At 38.8% G+C, this 17,329-nt stretch overlaps 2 protein-coding genes and 1 long non-coding RNA gene across 3 annotated transcripts; 1 reads left to right on the top strand and 2 right to left on the bottom strand.

The window, feature by feature from the left end:
- Positions 1-270: 270 nt before the first annotated feature.
- On the top strand, positions 271-1,724 carry LOC144544120 (uncharacterized). The gene is made up of 2 exons (XM_078292555.1): positions 271-711; positions 1,019-1,724. Exons 1-2 carry the CDS (start codon positions 380-382, stop codon positions 1,494-1,496), a joined length of 810 nt encoding a protein of 269 aa, XP_078148681.1. The 5' UTR covers positions 271-379; the 3' UTR covers positions 1,497-1,724.
- A 632-nt stretch (positions 1,725-2,356) lies between these two features.
- On the bottom strand, positions 2,357-3,906 carry LOC144544063 (uncharacterized). The gene is made up of 4 exons (XR_013508147.1): positions 3,732-3,906; positions 3,206-3,309; positions 2,954-3,112; positions 2,357-2,671 (listed from the first exon to the last, which is right to left on the bottom strand). It is a non-coding gene; the product is annotated as an uncharacterized LOC144544063 (long non-coding RNA).
- Positions 3,907-6,055: 2,149 nt separating this feature from the next.
- Positions 6,056-17,279, bottom strand: CLUB (TRAPP II complex TRAPPC10/CLUB). Its single transcript, XM_078311201.1, has 21 exons — positions 17,083-17,279; positions 16,758-16,987; positions 16,137-16,318; positions 15,558-15,741; positions 15,033-15,123; positions 14,490-14,650; positions 14,075-14,164; positions 13,229-13,390; positions 12,719-12,780; positions 12,523-12,613; positions 12,167-12,324; positions 11,578-11,779; positions 10,558-11,103; positions 9,635-9,847; positions 8,884-9,211; positions 8,403-8,493; positions 7,992-8,076; positions 7,513-7,696; positions 6,919-7,199; positions 6,555-6,645; positions 6,056-6,462 (listed from the first exon to the last, which is right to left on the bottom strand). Exons 1-21 carry the CDS (start codon positions 17,144-17,146, stop codon positions 6,287-6,289), a joined length of 3,672 nt encoding a protein of 1,223 aa, XP_078167327.1. The 5' UTR covers positions 17,147-17,279; the 3' UTR covers positions 6,056-6,286.
- Between the last annotated feature and the right edge of the window lie 50 nt (positions 17,280-17,329).

Here is a 17,329-nt window from a genome sequence, read left to right as displayed (position 1 = left end):
CATTTTCTATTTTTTCCCTCCCACGCTCCCTCCGCCGCGTCTCCCTTTCTATTTTTATTTCTATTTCTATTTATTTTCCCTCACGCTCCCCTTCATTTCATTTCATTTCTTTCTCTCCTCCAGCTCTCTGCTCTCTATTCTCTATTCTCTATTCTCTATTCTCTATTCTCTATTGTCTATTCTCTATTCTATACCACCAAGCCCTCGTCGCCCAGCGCCACTCTCTCTCGCTCTTCCATTTTTTGGTATGCTATTGCTACCTCTCTCTCGCTCGCTCTTCCATTTCTTCGCCTAATACGGTTAGTATTAGGTCACAGCAAACCTACAAAACAAAAATTAAGAATTAATTTTCTGCTAATTTGTCAGGTCAGCATTCAACATGCTACCTGAATTGAGCCCGTCAGAGCCATCTGACAGTCGCACTCCAGTTTCGTCAGACGCGGAGAATAGCCTCGGGAGACCCTACCAATCCAGTTTTGTCTCCCCATGGTTCTTCTGTCGGCCCCGATCTGATTCTGCGGTGTCATGCTCTAGAACAGAGTGGTCTCCACAGAATTGCCTGTCCGCTGCACGCTTCAATGAGGAACTCATGGGGTTGCAGGTCCAGGCATCTGAAGAGGATTTGGAGGACACCGCCTCCTCTAAACTCCAACCTGACAGTGACAGGCCTATTGCTGCTGCAGCAATTGGTACTGACTGCCGACAAAAGAGGTAATTACACATTATCCACTGCTACAGGGTGTTATTTATAAATTACGCAGAATTGTTATACGTCTTTTCATCAACCACTGTTAACATTTGGATATTATTCAATAAAATTTTGCTGCAGGGGATTCTATTCAAATAATTGGGTGAACTTTAGTCCATTTTTGCTGCTAGGTTACTATGGACTAGGTCTGGTAACAAAATAATAATCAGATAGTGGATCCAAATAGCAAACTTGATGAAATTATGTTGCGATATTTTTCAAGCACTAAGTTTTGAGATATTTGATTTATATAAACTGCTAATTTTTCAGACGAGTTGCAGACATACTGGCAGGGCTGGTCCCACACTCAGAGGTGGGGGAGAATAGCCCTGGCAAGCCCTCGCACTTCTCTGAAGAAATCTCCCGAGAGTGGTTCTTCTCTAACCTCTCTGATCTGGCGACCGTCTGCTCTAGCTCCAAGTGGGGCCCCCAGAAGTGCCAGTCAACTGCACGCCCCAATGGTGAGCCTGAGCCACAGCCCAAGCCACCGCGGCGAATCTCAGAGGCCCCATCAGCGCACAATCTGAAGCCTTGCCATGTATCGGCCGTCCGCCGGTGGCCCTCAGGATGCGGACGTGTTACTCCTCCCTCTCGCTCTGCTGACCGTGTCCCCCTAGATGTTCGTCAGTGGGTCCCTGGCAGCAACAACTTTCCTCCACCCAAGCGTCGCCATGTTTCTGCCGTGCGTCGGTATCCGCCTGGATGTGGGCGTTTTCCTCCATCCCCGCCTCCTACCCCCTCGCACTAATCTCAGCCTTGACCTAACACCCCTCTCACTGGTGACTGCTCAAATCTAATAGAGGTGGCAAAGATGTCATAAATTGTTTCAGTTATGTTATGGAGTTGAGGAGATGTGCTAAACTATTAATTTCTTGTGTAGTTAGTTGCTTGTCTATACTGTAGTTGTGACTGATTGATTGATTGTTCAGTGAACTATTAGTTATATTGCTCGTGTATTTAGCTGCTTGTTTATTTAGTTGTGCCTAGGCCTGCTAATGGGCCGGATCCAACTCAAAACCCAGCTCGGCTCAATTAACATTCATTAAAGGTTCGGCCCGAACTCGGCTCAAATATGAAGAAAATAGCCCGGCTCGACTCGGCTCATTCTCTTGGCTCGGCCCGAACTCGGATCGACCCGAAATGAGCTCGGCCCGAAACTCAGCTTAAATGCAGAGATTTGGATCAAAAGCTGAAATGAGCTCGGCCCGACACACATGAGGATTGAGGAGAGTTTTTATTGGCCCTTTGACTATTGATTGCATCTGATTCAAATGATTCTCTAAATTCGTTTTTTCTTGATTCAAATAACACTCTCAGCTATTCAATTTTCTTCAATTAAATTCATCACTTAACCTCTAATTATATGTCAGTACACTAATCTTAATTACTCTTTTTTCTTTCTTTAATAAACTCAAGGCGAGTCTTCATACCCTTCATACATAAATGACCAAAATATCCAATAAAATTAAATAACGTTTGAAATATCCTACTTGCAAATTTGTTACATAAATGAATAAATGCACAAATAAATAGATAAATAAATAAAATTAACAAATAAAAGTAATATATTTAGATTGATGAAACCCTTTGTCAGAATCAGTCACCTTTGTAGTTCCATAAACAAGGAAAGTAAAGAGCTTTAAGTAAAGTAATTCATCATTTTTGTATCAGATCTGAAAGAAATTCAAAATCATTTTGGTACAAGTCAAACAGCTTTTTCTCTCTGAGAAAATTGTCACTACAGTTCCTTTTATTTCTAAGCATGTGACTTCAAAAAGAAATCTTTACATCATTTTATCAAAAACCAAACAAAAATCAAAATTGAAGATTCAACTTCATCTCCTCAAGAGGTATCAGAATCTAAGGCCTTGAGAGTTGAGACCCTGTTCAGTGCATGCCTCTCTACTGCCACAAAATACAAACCTGACAAACAAACCATAAATTCAATTATTACTCTTGTACAGGTAACAGAAATGATTTGGTGAACTAATTAGATATTTATTTTTCACTTAGCCTCTAGTGACTTTACAGTTTGCTGGTAAACAAAGAAATTCAACAACTTTACTAAGTAACCTGTAACTTAGTAAAATTCAACAACTTAACAATTTTACTAAGAACCGTACCAATAACCTGTAACTGAAAGGGGTTCAGCCCACATGCCATTACAAGGCATAAACAAAGAAAATTAGAGAATTGGCACGTTACCAAAAAATTGTCTGATTTGTGCTTTGGAACCTCGCCTCTCGACAGGGACACAAGGAATCCTTAACGGGTTGTAAGCAAAAAATCTAAATGCAAGCAAGAAAGAATCTATTTTGTTGAATCAGCAGCTGTCTTGATGTCTTCAGAATCCTAAACTTTCAGCTATTCCAAATAGAAACACAAACTTCAATATACTTGATAAAGAAGTCCTCTGAAAATTGAATAAAAGTGTAAAGGTTTGTTGTTGTATGTTACCTGCATTGCATTAGTGCGGCTAGAATGCAATGATCGGCTCCTTTCTTCTTTGTGACAGGAATTACTATCTTTTCTTTGCTCATTCTTGAGTAAGAAGATGGACACTATAGTGCAAATTAAATAGAGTATAAGCAAGCCAGAAAATATGAGTTTTGCTTTCCTCATATATAACTATGGTTATGGTCATCATTTACTGTTAAAGTTTCAAGTTTCAACTCAAGTAGGAATACCAGTAGGAATACCTACTTGATGGGTTGCATTCAAATTACGAATAAATCACGAATATAGACCACTGTGCTTAATGGGTTGCTTCAAATCAACTCAAGTAGGAATAAATCACGAATATAGGCCACTGTGCTTAATGGGTTGCATTCAAATCAAGTAGAAATACCAGTTGGAGAGTGAGATACCAGTATAAGAAAAAATTGAAATAAATCACGAATATAGGCTACTGTGCTTAATGGGTTGCATTCAAATCAAGTAGAAAAAACTAAAATAAGAAAATCGAGCGCAATTAGTGAGATACCAGTTGAGAGAGAGAGCAAGGCCTGTGCGCGAGAGGGAGACGATGAGGAGGCTAGAAACTTGGGAACGAAGCGGTGGGAGACGGTGCGTGCGACGCCGCGACAGGGAGAAGATGTGGCGAGATCGGCGAGCTCGACAGGGAGGAGATCGGCGAGCTTGACAGAGAGACTCAATGGGCGAGCTCAACAGAGAAGAGAAGAAAGACCCAATGGGCGGCCCGGCTCGGATCAGATCGACTCGGTTAGGGAAACGCTCTTTAATTTCGAGTTCGAGCTGAGTTTGGACTCAACTCGAATTGAGCTCAGCTCAATTCGGCTCATTCAAGAGCCCAGCTCAAAGCCCATGAGCCGGCCCGGATCGTTTAGCAGGCCTAGTTGTGCCTGACTGTTCTTCATTTGGATTTTTACTTTTGGATAGTTAGTAGATATGTGTATAACACTATGTAGGTTTATGTTAATATATAGGGGTATTTGAGGAAATTTTTTGGATACCTAATATCATGGTGTCAGCATGGATTTTGGTGTATTGTTTGGTTCGGATGTGGTTTTAGATGTTTCATTTCAGGTTCTTTGGGGGCTGCCTTAAGGGTAAAATTTTGATTTTCAGGTATATCTGAAATTAGACATGAATGGACCATGTAGCTACCATTGGTGATTTTTTATTATCACAGGGGGCTTCATGTAAGATTGTCTTGTTTTATGTTTGATGTTTCTAGTTGTATGATTGTCACATGGGGATTGCTTTATGTCAAAGGGGGATTGTTCTCAGCAGAAGCTCCTTTGTTAAGTACCAATTGTGTTTCCTACTGACAAGTACCACTGAAATACTGGTGTAGGATTGCTTGCTGCCTCTGTACCAGTGGTTTTCTTAGCAAAAGTGGAATTGCTGATGGCCATCTTTGTTTTACTATTCTTGTGCTTTGTGTACAGCTGTAATTTGGTTTAATCTCTGTAGGCAGCAGGCGTAGCCATATTTGGATTTGCATTTTGTTGTTGTATGCAGAGAGCTCTTTTTCTTGACAAAGATGTAATGTTAAAACTGGTTTATAAAAGTCTTGTAGTTGTACCCAAAATAAAAAAATAAAAAATAAATGTTGTAATGTGATGTGATTGATTAGAAGAGCGACAATTCAGAAAATTGATTCTACGCACCCACAAATAGGCATTTGCTAAACCCGGAACGGGTAGAACCCGTTTTGCCCGGCCCGTACCCGTTACCCGTGGTACCCGTACCCGTTGCCCGGGTACAAACGGGTAGACGGGTACGGGTAATAAACGGACCGGATAACATGATTTAAAAAATAACCCGTTGTACCCGTACCCGTCTACCCGCCAACCCGTACCCGCCTACCCGTACCCATCTACCCGCATACCCGTACCCGTTACCCGTACCCATCTACCCGCATACCCGTACCCGTTACCTGTACCCGACCCGTTTCACTTCAAAAAAATTTGAATTTTTTTGAAAAAAACAGAAAAAAAAGGGAAAAAACAGAAAAAAAAAAAAAAAAAAAAACGGGCGGACCGGACCCGTACCCGTCAACCCGCAACGGGTACGGGTAATAAACGGACCGGATATAGGTTTTCGCCCAATTATCCGTCTACCCGTTACGGGTTTTACCCGTACCCGACCTACCCCTTTACCCGTAACGGGTAACCCGGAACGGGTCACGGGTTACCCGTTAGCAAATGTCTACCCACAAACAACATTCATTTATTTAATATATTTTTTTCTGAGAAAAATGATGCGATGGGATTGATTTATAAAAGGCCTTTTTTCCTTTGTAAAAGCTCCAATACAGATTCACTGTTGCAACATTCTTGACACATCTTTTTAGCACATAAAACATTAGCTGAACCTCAACTCACATCCAAAAATTACATTGACCCTCTAAGATCTCCAACTTGTTAATCACTTTCATAGTTTGAAAGTAAATTAAGTCTTCAATAAAGAATTTTGTTTATATGATTATCAGTTATCAGCATACTGCATTTCATAGTTTGAATGTACTATTGTACCTCCATTTTCATGCTTTACTTTTATAGCTTTGAAGGATATGGATAGCATGTCCTGGGTGAACAAAAACCTCCAAGTTGATCAGCCTTTTTTTTGTTTTTTGTATTTCAGTAGCCAATTATTTCGTTAAAGAAAGGAAAAAAATATATATATAAGCTTAGTTGCACGCAATTTTGTAACCAACTGTTCCCATCTTTTATACATGCTTAGTTTTGCTCAGGTGCTCATTTTGTACATCACTTGCTGATACTACGAACCAACCACATCATATAGCTACCCTTCTTAAAAGGACACTTGTCAAACACCAAATGGAAAAAAAAGGCTCAAAAACCATTTTATAATGACTCAAAACAAAACAGGGACCAAATGAGTAATTACAAGTTTACAACACAGATGGAAGAAAAAAATAGGGTATGTTTGGATGTAGCGAGAATAGCGAGAACAGCGAGAACAGCGAGAATAGTGCTGTTCCGATCCATCCAAACATCCAAAAAATAAAAGACAAGTCACATCATGAAAAAAGAAAAAGAAGAATGAAAATCAAGCTGGAATACAATATGAAGAGCTAAGTGTAGGAGGCAGGACGCATACAAGGTGGGGCCCAGCTGGATTGAAGCTGATATTTTGTTCTCCCACTTCCGGTAACCCCAGTTGCGGAGGGTGGACATACCCGGATACCAGTGGTATACAAGTCACTGTTATCTCTATCCTTGATCCTGTCATATATTAGAATGGATGTTAAAAAAGGAAAATAATTCATTTAGACCCTGTTAAAAGATGGAATTAGAATCTTGATAAATTAAGTTACCTTGTGCAGTGGACAAGGATACATGTCCCCTTTTCCTCCCCGCAACCATCCAGTTCTGAGGCTGTGCTTCTACTTCATATAATACCTCATCCTATCATACAAGTACATTAACCACAATTGAAATTGCATTTAAAAAATTGACAAAGAGAAAAAATGAATAAATTTAAGAAAGCTTAAGCAGCCATCTCTCTTCATCAGGATGCATCATGATTTATGCCTGTACATACTTTTTCTTATGTTGCTTTTTTTGTTTCCCTTTAATATAGCACAAAGTTTTTAAATTTATCATGCATGTACATATATGATGTCATAACTGAGTTTTATCAGAGCAGCATGCATTTCCCTATCGTTTTAGCAGTCTTACCCTGCATGAAGCAGAAATGTCGGTCTCTGGGTTCTTCAACCGCTCAATTCTCCATCTGACATTGACAAGCTGGCCCACCCTGAGGCAGTCTGACGAGAAGGGCAAGAACCCAACTGCCACGCAGGGATCGAGAACAGGCCTTTGCAATGCCAGTGCAACCTTGAATACCATCTCCTCGGAACCTTCTCCATTGGCCAGAATCGGTGCATGGGCGCCAACCGTTCTGTTTCCAGATATCCCGTACTTCAAGTTTAGTATACTATCTTGCTGTGGGGTCTCTTCTGAAAAAGTTAATACATATTAAAATTGAATTATGGTATTCATCAAAGATTACTAAATTGGAGATCGCAAGCAGATGTAAGAAGCCTAAGAGCAGATAAGTTAACAAAAGCAGCACATTTGAGAGGAATCTACAAACATGGAAATTGTATTTCTGAGGTTTCAAAAATAATGTAGCAATACAATTCGTTGGTCGATACAGTACAAAATTTATATGTTTCTTTCAAATAAAATCAAAGCTTCAAGAAGAACAAAGACAAGTGAGAAGTTCAATATCAAGAAAGTTTTGACTTTTTGAGAGAAATAAATGACCACCTTCAATGGTAGATAGAGAAACAGTGAACAAAATCCCGGCCTTAGAAGTGGGGGATATAACCAAGGGAAAAGTGCGGAATGTTGGCCGTCTGTCAGTCTTGGCGACATGCTCAAATCCATCTTGAAGGTCTAGCTGTGCATCATTTATGTTCAGAGCGGCCTTTACTTGGGATTGAAGCATCACCTATAGAAACAATTAAACAAAGAACAATGAGTGTCTTAAGGAAACAAATTTCTCAAGTGCCCATGCCTATAGAAACGTGGGGAGTATGAAAAAAGCACTGTCCCTCATGAAGTCTATTTCAAAAAAATATTGTTTGGGCATCTTCAAATAGAAATATAAATATTTTTACTTATTGTAGTGGTGCTTGTTAGTTCAACAGCCTCATTTATGATATCCAATTTCAATTCATGACGTGACACACAATTCAAATAAAAACCCCAAAGTGTATAAAATTGATTAGAGGAAGAAAAGACACCTGTAGAAGTAGAGTACCATCAGTGCTTTTATCTGTGAGGCGTGTGGTGACATGAAACGGATCAGTGAAGGTCACCGCAATAGTCCTGGACAAGAAAAAACAGTTGTAAGAACCTCATATTAGCCATGTTCCATTTATTGTCTTCCCTTTCCTTGTTTTGTTTAGTTGCACAAAAGGAAGGTAAAACTGAGGCTAATTGGATTTAATTAATCTTATATTAGGCTATTGCACAAAGTATGGCTTGATTGCATTTTTCAAGGTACCAGTACAATGCAAGTCCTGCTCCAAGTGATGATCAGTGGTGGTATGTAGAGGACAATATTTTTTAATACAAGCTAATCAACAACGTCTTAAAGAAGGCTAATATGTGAGTTAAACGATAGATAAAAATATCAAGAGAGAGAGAGATGCCTTTCAAAATTTTGGTTGCGGAAAGCTCCAAAGTCAAGTTTAAGTGCAATCATTCTCATGCCATCTACAATACTAGGCTTTTGCAGAAGTGCTGTATCAAGGCAGCAAAAGTAGGAATAATATCTTATAACAGAAGTAACAGATTCAAATAACAACTCTCATGTATCTTACTGGCAACAACCTTGGGGCTGCTTCTACCAACTTTTTTTTTTCTTTTTCTTTTTTTCCATTTTTTTTGTCTTCCTAGGGTATCATTTGATTGGATGGTCTCATTCTTTAAGTACAAGAACCAGAAAAGAAATGGACAGCTAAAAAGGCTAGCAGTACAACGACCCTATATGTGGTGACATATTATAAATAATCCAATCAGAAAGTATTTTAGAAGCGGGTTTAAAACGTATACATAACCAGCTTCATCGCCATTTGTTTCAGAGGCCCAAAAAAATTAACTAGTTAATTACTATATAGTTATTATTCTCACCTGAGGAAGTTCCTCTAGCAATGTTTTCATCAATAGCACGAACAGGAAACCACAAAATAGTAGTAACATCACTCGCCCAATCAGGCAACGCCACCTTACCTCCTTCAATCGGCACCTTTTCAAAACCTTCAGCTGGGTCATGACCCTCTATCTCAATCAAATGGGACTCTTCAATTTTGAGCCCTGGCCCTGCATCGATGTGTAGGATCCCACCTTTCAGAGAGTAGTCTAGAGGCTTTATGATTAAACCAATCCATTGAAGTTCGTTCATGAGTAGAGCTGACGATACTGCACAAGTGATGTCAACTAGAGGCCTCGGACTGAGCACCTAGAAAGTAAAAGATTAGTTAGGTTAGTCATAGAAATTTTCTTTGCTTTATTCCTTTTGTTTTTACTAAAATAAATACCTAATGAGACAAAAACAGATTAACCGTGGAAATCACTATCACAGGTCAGCACAAACGAAGGAAAATTGTACAAAAGATAGTACTACCATTTGTTACTCTTCACCACCACTGTCATTTAGTATAGTGTACATGAAATTTGGTCGAACTTGGAATTTTTTTGGCCATTCCATCAAAAATCAGTTAATAATAACCATTAAACTTTTCAAATCATTTGATGGATGGCCTAAGTACTTCAAATTACCCCAACTCCATTAGAACTGATCTAATAAATAATCAAGAACACATCTACAATTTCATTCCCCTTATAAGATCCATTAATCAGAATATGAACCACAAAAAATTACTTTCAGAACGGGGCGTGTTGGTTTCTCATAACTCATGAAATCATCACTATCAGCAGGGCCTGCCTTCGAGAAGCCATGTGACCTAAATTGTAAGTGGCCAATTTGACCAGTTAGAGCACCCAGCACATAGGAGCCCGGCTTTTGTGGTGGGAGATCCAGAGTAATTATGTTTTTACCAGGTTTCAATAGATGTTGCTCCGAACTCTTTATTGGCTGAAACAATGAAAGAAAGGTTAGAAGTATAAGGTTACACAATACAATTCCATAACCAGAACCACAAGAAAGGTGGTGCATCATGCAAGTGTATATAAAGAAACGGCCTTTTATCATAGAAACATAAACTACAGCTACCATATGTTATATGCAATTACTCCTGGACAGATCATGCTTCAGTCCTAGAAACTTGGGTAAAAAAAAATAATGATGGTAGATGCAAAACATTTTCCACACAGAAAATAAAGAGAATCAAGCTTGAGTGCTTTACAAGTTTACATTGCCCAAGAGCACTGGTACCAGATATAGTTGAGAAACTGTCTTAACCAAATTTGCAACTAACCCTACCAGATGCAATTAAGCTGATTAAGATAAAGTTTAACTAGACCTCAACTTTGAAATTAAGCTTCAATTGTCCGAAAAATAACCAAATTCAGCTTTCCAAGCAAATGCCAACAACCAAGATAAATGGAAAAAGGGTAAATGTTAGATCCAGGTGCCATGAGTGGTGCCTTGCGCCAGTGAGGTCAGATCCAGTTGGGTACTGCATGGGGTAGAATGAGATCTGAACCATTCTTTTAAATCTGGCATGAATCTTAAAGTGGACCCCCTATAATACCACTTGGCTGGGGGCTCATTAAGGTGCAGTACCGCAGGGCATATGCACCCCTGGCCCAGTACAAACCAAAAAACTAAAAAATAGCTGGTACCTTAACACCTTCATCTGCACCAAAGGAAGCCGATAGTGTCAAATTAAGATTCTCCAACACAATCTCATCAGGAAAGCCGCTCCACACAGTCACACGCAGCACACCAGGGTCTCCATCGCACAGTTCCAATGCGGGGCCTGCGGTCCCATAAAAGGTGATTAAGCTCGAGACATCGAGCGGAACTGGATGCTTCATCTCGCCATGAGCAAGCCTCACCAACTCTGATTGGAACAACTGCCTCTCTTTTGTCAAAAACAACCCGCTGTCAAGGGATAGTAACCGTACACACGAGGATAGGTAACCTGCTTCGTCATTTAGTATTTTTTGACACTCGGCTAGATTTGGGAGTATTTCAGCGAGTAACTCGTGCCATCCCTCGCCAGAGTACAAGGCACAGACTTTCTCATATGACTTTGCAGCCTGGTCGATTTCACCTTTTTTGAAGTGTAAGGCAGCAATTTCTCCGTCAAGTACCACCCCGTGCCTCTTCCACCAGGACTTGTGGTAGTTGTCTGCGGCACCTTTTGTTAGCTCCATGTATTTTTTCTGTGAATATAAAGAAGTGAAGCTAGAATTGGAATCTCAAAAAAAAAAAAAAAAAGTTACAGTGCATGGCACTGTTAAGTGCATATTAATAAAACAGTTGCCTTCTTAGAATTTGAATTCGTGACATGTCCATGTTCAACACAGCACCAACACTTGTGTCTCAACAGAAACTAAACCGAAAAATTAATTATCGTATATGTGCTACATAGGCTGTAAATGATTAAAAGAAACAAACATATTGCATGGGTGAGGTTGACTAATTGCTACTCCATATCAGTTTAAGCTACAAGTATTAGCAATGCCAGCTCATGTTTTAATACTTCATGGGAGCTACTCCTTATTAGAAAAAAAGAAAAGAAATGTGTGCCCCAGTGACAAAATCTGACAATAATGGACATTTAAGGTTCCAGCTAATGACTAGTTGATAGTATTACAAAGTCTGAATTGGGCACCATTACAAAAGCAACTTAGTACCTCAAACTCCTCTAGTGAAGAGAGGGAATTCAATAAATCTGGATCTGATACAGTCAGCTTCAAAGCATACTCTGCTGCAACATGAACTTCAGACAACGTCATTGGACGATCTCGACTCTCAGAGATTGTGGGCCCCGAGAAAGTACGAGACATGTAGCTAGGATTTTTAGAAGTTAATCTCGAATTTGCATCTGGACCTGAACTGTCAAGATGATAAGGAAACAAAGGGATTTAAAGAAGTCTAGACTTTTGAGTCAAGGATTGCCAAACATTTGACCAAAACTAATTATTTTTATCTATTTATCAACTGTTTGGACTTTAAAAATGAAGATATTGATCAATAGTAAGGAACAATATGCGCTATTCATTGTACCATAGCCTCACTCCCAAGGTTATATTGCACAATAGGAAGTTTATTTAAATTGAGGTCAGTCGAGGGCTTGAGACTTAACAGGTAAGTGACTTAAACCCAAGATGAACTGAAACAGAAATTGTGTTCTTGCCATCCAACATTTAGAACAAGCATTACATTTGTGATTGATTGACAATTAAACAAATCCAAATTAAAATCAGTGTTTGAGCACATTACCCATCATTAGCATGGCCTTCCAGAAGTTCAGACATGTTCCCCACAGAGAGGAAAGCACGGCGGCGGTTGGCTTCTCTGAGGAGGAGAGAAGGTTCAAGCGGGAGAACCTTTCTTTGTATATTGAAGTGCTTCTCTCTCGGTTTCGACTGAAGAATCATCTGCTTTTATTTGCAAGATAACATTATTTGTCATGCGACAGGCTTGATTTATCCTTTCCAGATCATAACATAACATATGAAGTATTAGTATACTTTTTAACCAAATCAGTCTGGGTTAATCACTACTGACCTATCCTTAAGTTAGCAAGAGATCAAAAGTTATAAGAGTAAATTCGGTATAAAACAAAAAATGCTTGCCTTCTCTTTTGCAAGAACTTCAGCTGAAGAATCTGGTGATAACGCAGGCCAGATAGGTGGCTTTGGCCAGGGAAGCATGCTCAGAGCAGCACTGCAAACCGATAAATATAGTTTGATCAAGCCAAATTCTAGTAGCAGATTATTCTTTTAAATGCTGGCAAAGTAACAAGTAGCAGCATAGGAGCTCAGGACGGACCTATTTGCCGGACTTCTCTCAATTTCATGTCCATATCCAATCAAATAAGCCAACCTCATAAACTTCAAAGACATCAAAGAAATATGTTAGTAGATTTCTTGAAGCAAGCACAGTTTATATAATAGAAATATAGAATGGATGAACTTACTAAAAATATCCAACAAAAAATGCAAATATTCAACAAAAAATGTCCAACAAAAAAATGGACAAATATCAAAGGAGTATGCAAATATCCAGCAAAAAATGGCACCTTGAACCTAAACTAAAAATACTGTACTGACCTGCTAGTTCCAAGCACACAATGGCATCTCTAACTTGAATTAAAAAGTAGACTACAAATCAGACTACAAATTCAGATAATATTTCCATGAATGATAAAATGATTTAGTATAATTAGACTACAAATCAGATAACCAAGACCAATGAAAAAGGATATTACAAACATATGTAAAAAAGTCTAGATTCAACAAATTTTGAAGGAAAAATGCAAAAAAAAAAAAAAACACTCACCTTAACACGGGAAAGGGAATATAGATCACCTTGAAGGCGGTAAAACTCTCTCTCAATGTCAGGTGACATGACACCACCATCATAGTGCGATGTAGTTGATTTGAGCAGAGCCAAGCAAGCTGTTATAACCCATACTTCTCGGAAGCAAAATGGCAAGGCATTCTATGAAAATGTGCAAGGAAGAAGAAATGTTGATTTTAAAATCCCAAACAAGAAAATTTCAGATAATAGATAATCTGACCAAGGGTAAGTCTGTAAAGAGACATTTCTAATAAAGTTCCAACAAAACTTATAAATTACATAGCTATAATTAAACCACCAAATTCTAATAGAAGCCAATTAAAGTTGAAAGGTAACGGTTCTGTCAGTGACTGATATTTACCTTCAAATACCAGCAATCAGCTGATATTACAATTGGGGTTTTAACATTACGTGGATATTATAAATTAGACAAACCAAACTAGATAACAAATAATGGTAATCATCTTGAAAAAACAACCATAGGATACATAATTACAGAATACTAATCAACCCAACCCTCACAACCCCCACAAACATTTAATGGAATTCAAACCCATCCTCTAACATCCAACTGCAAATAATGATAAACTCCGAAATCATCCTCTACAAAATAAGTCGTGTACCAGCCCCCCTCCCCCACCCCAACGAGTCCGTATCCCCTCAGGTACCAGACTGAGTACAATACTCCCAGCTGAGCCAAAAGTAATATGGTGCCTATTTAGATATAGGGGTCTGTTTTGAGATTCGTGTCAGATTAAAATTTATCCATTTCATCTGCACTGGAGCTTTTCCAGCACTTGAAAGAATAGGAAGAAATTCATGTACCTCATGCATGGCCAAAATCTTAGAGAAGCTGATGACGAATGAGTGGCCTCTAGCAGCAACCTCGAGCGGACGGCCCAGCTTAAACAAGAGCTTTACAAAGAGATCAAGAAAAATGATTTAAGAGCTATGCCCTCCTTCTCAAAGTAGAATGTTTGGATATAGCTATTTATTTGGACTGGTTAAACCATTAGTAGTACATACAATGAACTGGTTAAAACCATTAGTGGAGTTAATATAAGAAAATCAAGTTTACTTTAGTTGAGCAATAATCCTTGGTATTAATCTGCATCCAAAAACATCTGGTGCAAGTTGTACATATAAATATTAGAAATACATGGTCTTCTTGGCAAAATCTGTAAATCATAATTGTAATTGGAAATAATATAAGAAAAATGAAAAGAGATATGTTACCAACCTTAGCTTGACAAGCAAAGATATACTGCCTAAACTCAAACTCTCTAAAAGAATCGTCTTGGACAATAAGTGTTAACTGTTTAAAGCCGGGATTAAGCAAAGCAGCCTGATCGTCTCCATGATCTATCCCTCCGAAATCTCTGTGCTTCCCTGGTGTCCCAGCTGTGTATTTCAAGTAAGATACGAATGAGTAAATGAACCTATCATTCCGCTAGTAGGTTATAAACACAAAAGGGCAAACAGATGAAGGAATGCAATTCCAGCTATGATAACTTTTTTCTTTTTAAAAATAGAGTATGGTTAAAATGCCCCTTTGTTTTTGTGCCCAATCATACCTCACATTCTTATCTCCGTTTTCAATGTCCAAACAGTCGAATCAAACCGCTCAACATGATTCATATTAAAATGTGCTTGGAGACCAAATTTTTTGGATTTTTTTTAAACTATTTTTTAGATAGGTACAAAATCACTTTTTTTGGATGGTCCAGAATCTTCTGGAAAAGCAGTTATAGTAGTGGAAGAAATGTATTTGAAATCAAGAAACCTGTTTCAGAGTAGCAGAGCTCCAGTTCATCATATTCGCGTAAAGCATCTTCATGGAGGTTGGCCATCTCAAACATAAAAGCCACACTTTCCTAAAAATTCACCAAATTGCCACTTCAGAGTTCCGGATGGCATTATTGCAATTAAGGATTTGGAACTTCTCTGTGACTAAATTTCTGCTTGAACATACAAGCACAGGAGCTGGCCAGTAAGGTACTTGAATCCTAGTTATGCTACAGATCTCCAACTCAACACATTAAGAATCAATTGAAACCAATTTCGCTGCACTCAGTTAAACCTCAACAAACCTAAACTTAACCCATTAACCCTCACAATACGTCATTAGCAACATACAAGCCAAGAGAAACAAAACAAGGACGTCAAATTGGTGAACTTCCATGAAGTCTGATACATAGCATACTATTGGAGCAAGTGAGTTAACACTTAATGGTTAAGGACATGTCCTAAATAAAAAACACAACTCCAAAACTAACACCAAATACTGTTCAATTTAAAGAACTCATACTTTGAGAATAAAGAAGTTGCAAAAATTCCAGATAGGCATGAACCGCTGCTCAGTGAGTTTTCGAATCTCATCTTCATAGAACTGGACGCGCCTGTCCAGTGTATTCCTGATAGACTCCGCTAATTTCAAATCTAAATCCTCCCAAAAGCTTGCCTCAGGGCCATGCAAGTCATACTTGCAACACCTGTTCAAAATCCAATTGTGGAGTTGTAGAAATTAGGTAGAACATGAACATGTGGGGCTTGGAGGTCTAAATGGGCTACAAGACCCAGTGATTGGGGCCAATTTGGGTTGGTTATCTCTCCTACAACTTCAATTTTAATCCTCTTTTACCAAGTATCAAAATGTTCCAAAGGATTTCTTGTATGCCAATCCCCGTATGTGCAATTAATAACACGAAATAAAAATGCACTTATATACAACCCTCCGTACTTTAGCATCAATTGTATAAGAGTATTGTATCGAGCAACTTTGTCAAGGAATTGTGAACAGTACCAACATAAGTGAATTGTATGGTAATGCTAGCTACAGCTGATTAACCCAAGAGAAAAGTATTGCATTAAATGTAATGGAGTATACCTTTCTCTCTTCTTAGTGTTGAAATCAACCTCAAGCCGAGCATATACCTTTTTGGCCATCTTGGTCGCTTGGTCATTGCTAGGATCAGCCTTGGAAACAAAAACTATGAACCACTCTCTCTCCTCATTTTGCACTATCAACTTCAGCCGTGGCTTTAGAATTGTCTTGAACTCATCAAGGTCCTAATTCGAAAAAATATATATATATATAATAAAAGAAAAATGGGTAAAGTTTGTTGCAGGAATAGTACATTCACAACGCATATAGGGTATGTAACTATGATTTAATACTCCCCAAAATGCATCTTAGCATCTAAAGTTCAAAATTTAAGCTACTAACCAAACAAACCAGGCCATCCATACACCATGAGATCTTAATGAATCCTCAATAGATCTTCATTGTGTCCAGTCAAACCTCAATTAATCCTAAAGTGAGCTTTGGTAAATTCAATTAAGGTCATGACTTCCCAACTAAACTTGAACTATGAAATTTTTTCTTAAAAACTATATAATTTGCCCTGAATAATCTCATGTACTATTATGCCACTTCCACATTTTACTTAAAAAACTAATCTAAGCATTTTAATGCTCAAATTATATACAATTGATTTCATGAACCTACCTCACAAGAAACAAGTACAATAGTGGCATATGGCTCACGAAACCAGAACAGGTACTGTTCTTGAGGAAACCGGCTCCTGAGTCTCGCATCAGTAGTCAAAATAAACTCGGCCGGCAAATTTTCCACATGAACTGGGTTTCTCGTCCGGTTGTTAAGTGTAGCCTTCTTCAAGGGAAGACGTGCTTCCAACCCTTCCTTTATACTCGGCCACAAATCACTTACATCTTCGACTGAAGCATGTCAGAAATGGGTCCCACATGTTAGTGATTGATAAAATGAGGTAGTGTAAATAGCACAAATCTGGAAGAGTAATTGAGACGCTTACTAGAGACGACAAGGCGATCGCAGGAGCTCTTGATAGACTGGAACTGAGCGAGGTAGTTCGCCATTTTGTGAGGAGGCTGCGGTGGATCGGAATGAGAGGAGGATTAGATCTGTGGTATCGCCATTAGTGGAGCTTCTAGAGTCGGACTGAGATTTGATCTAGTTGAGACTTTAGACTAAGGCGACGAGTCGCCAACCAGAAGAGCTGCTTGTCTCAACTTCCTATGTTTATTTCTTCTTGGGCCGTG

This window comes from Carex rostrata, chromosome 1 (assembly GCF_964058835.1).
Source record: "Carex rostrata chromosome 1, lpCarRost1.2, whole genome shotgun sequence".
NCBI classification, from domain to species: Eukaryota; Viridiplantae; Streptophyta; class Magnoliopsida; order Poales; family Cyperaceae; genus Carex; species Carex rostrata.
The sequence above is the reverse complement of the archived record's forward strand: the minus strand, read 5'-3'. Positions and strand labels throughout refer to the sequence as shown.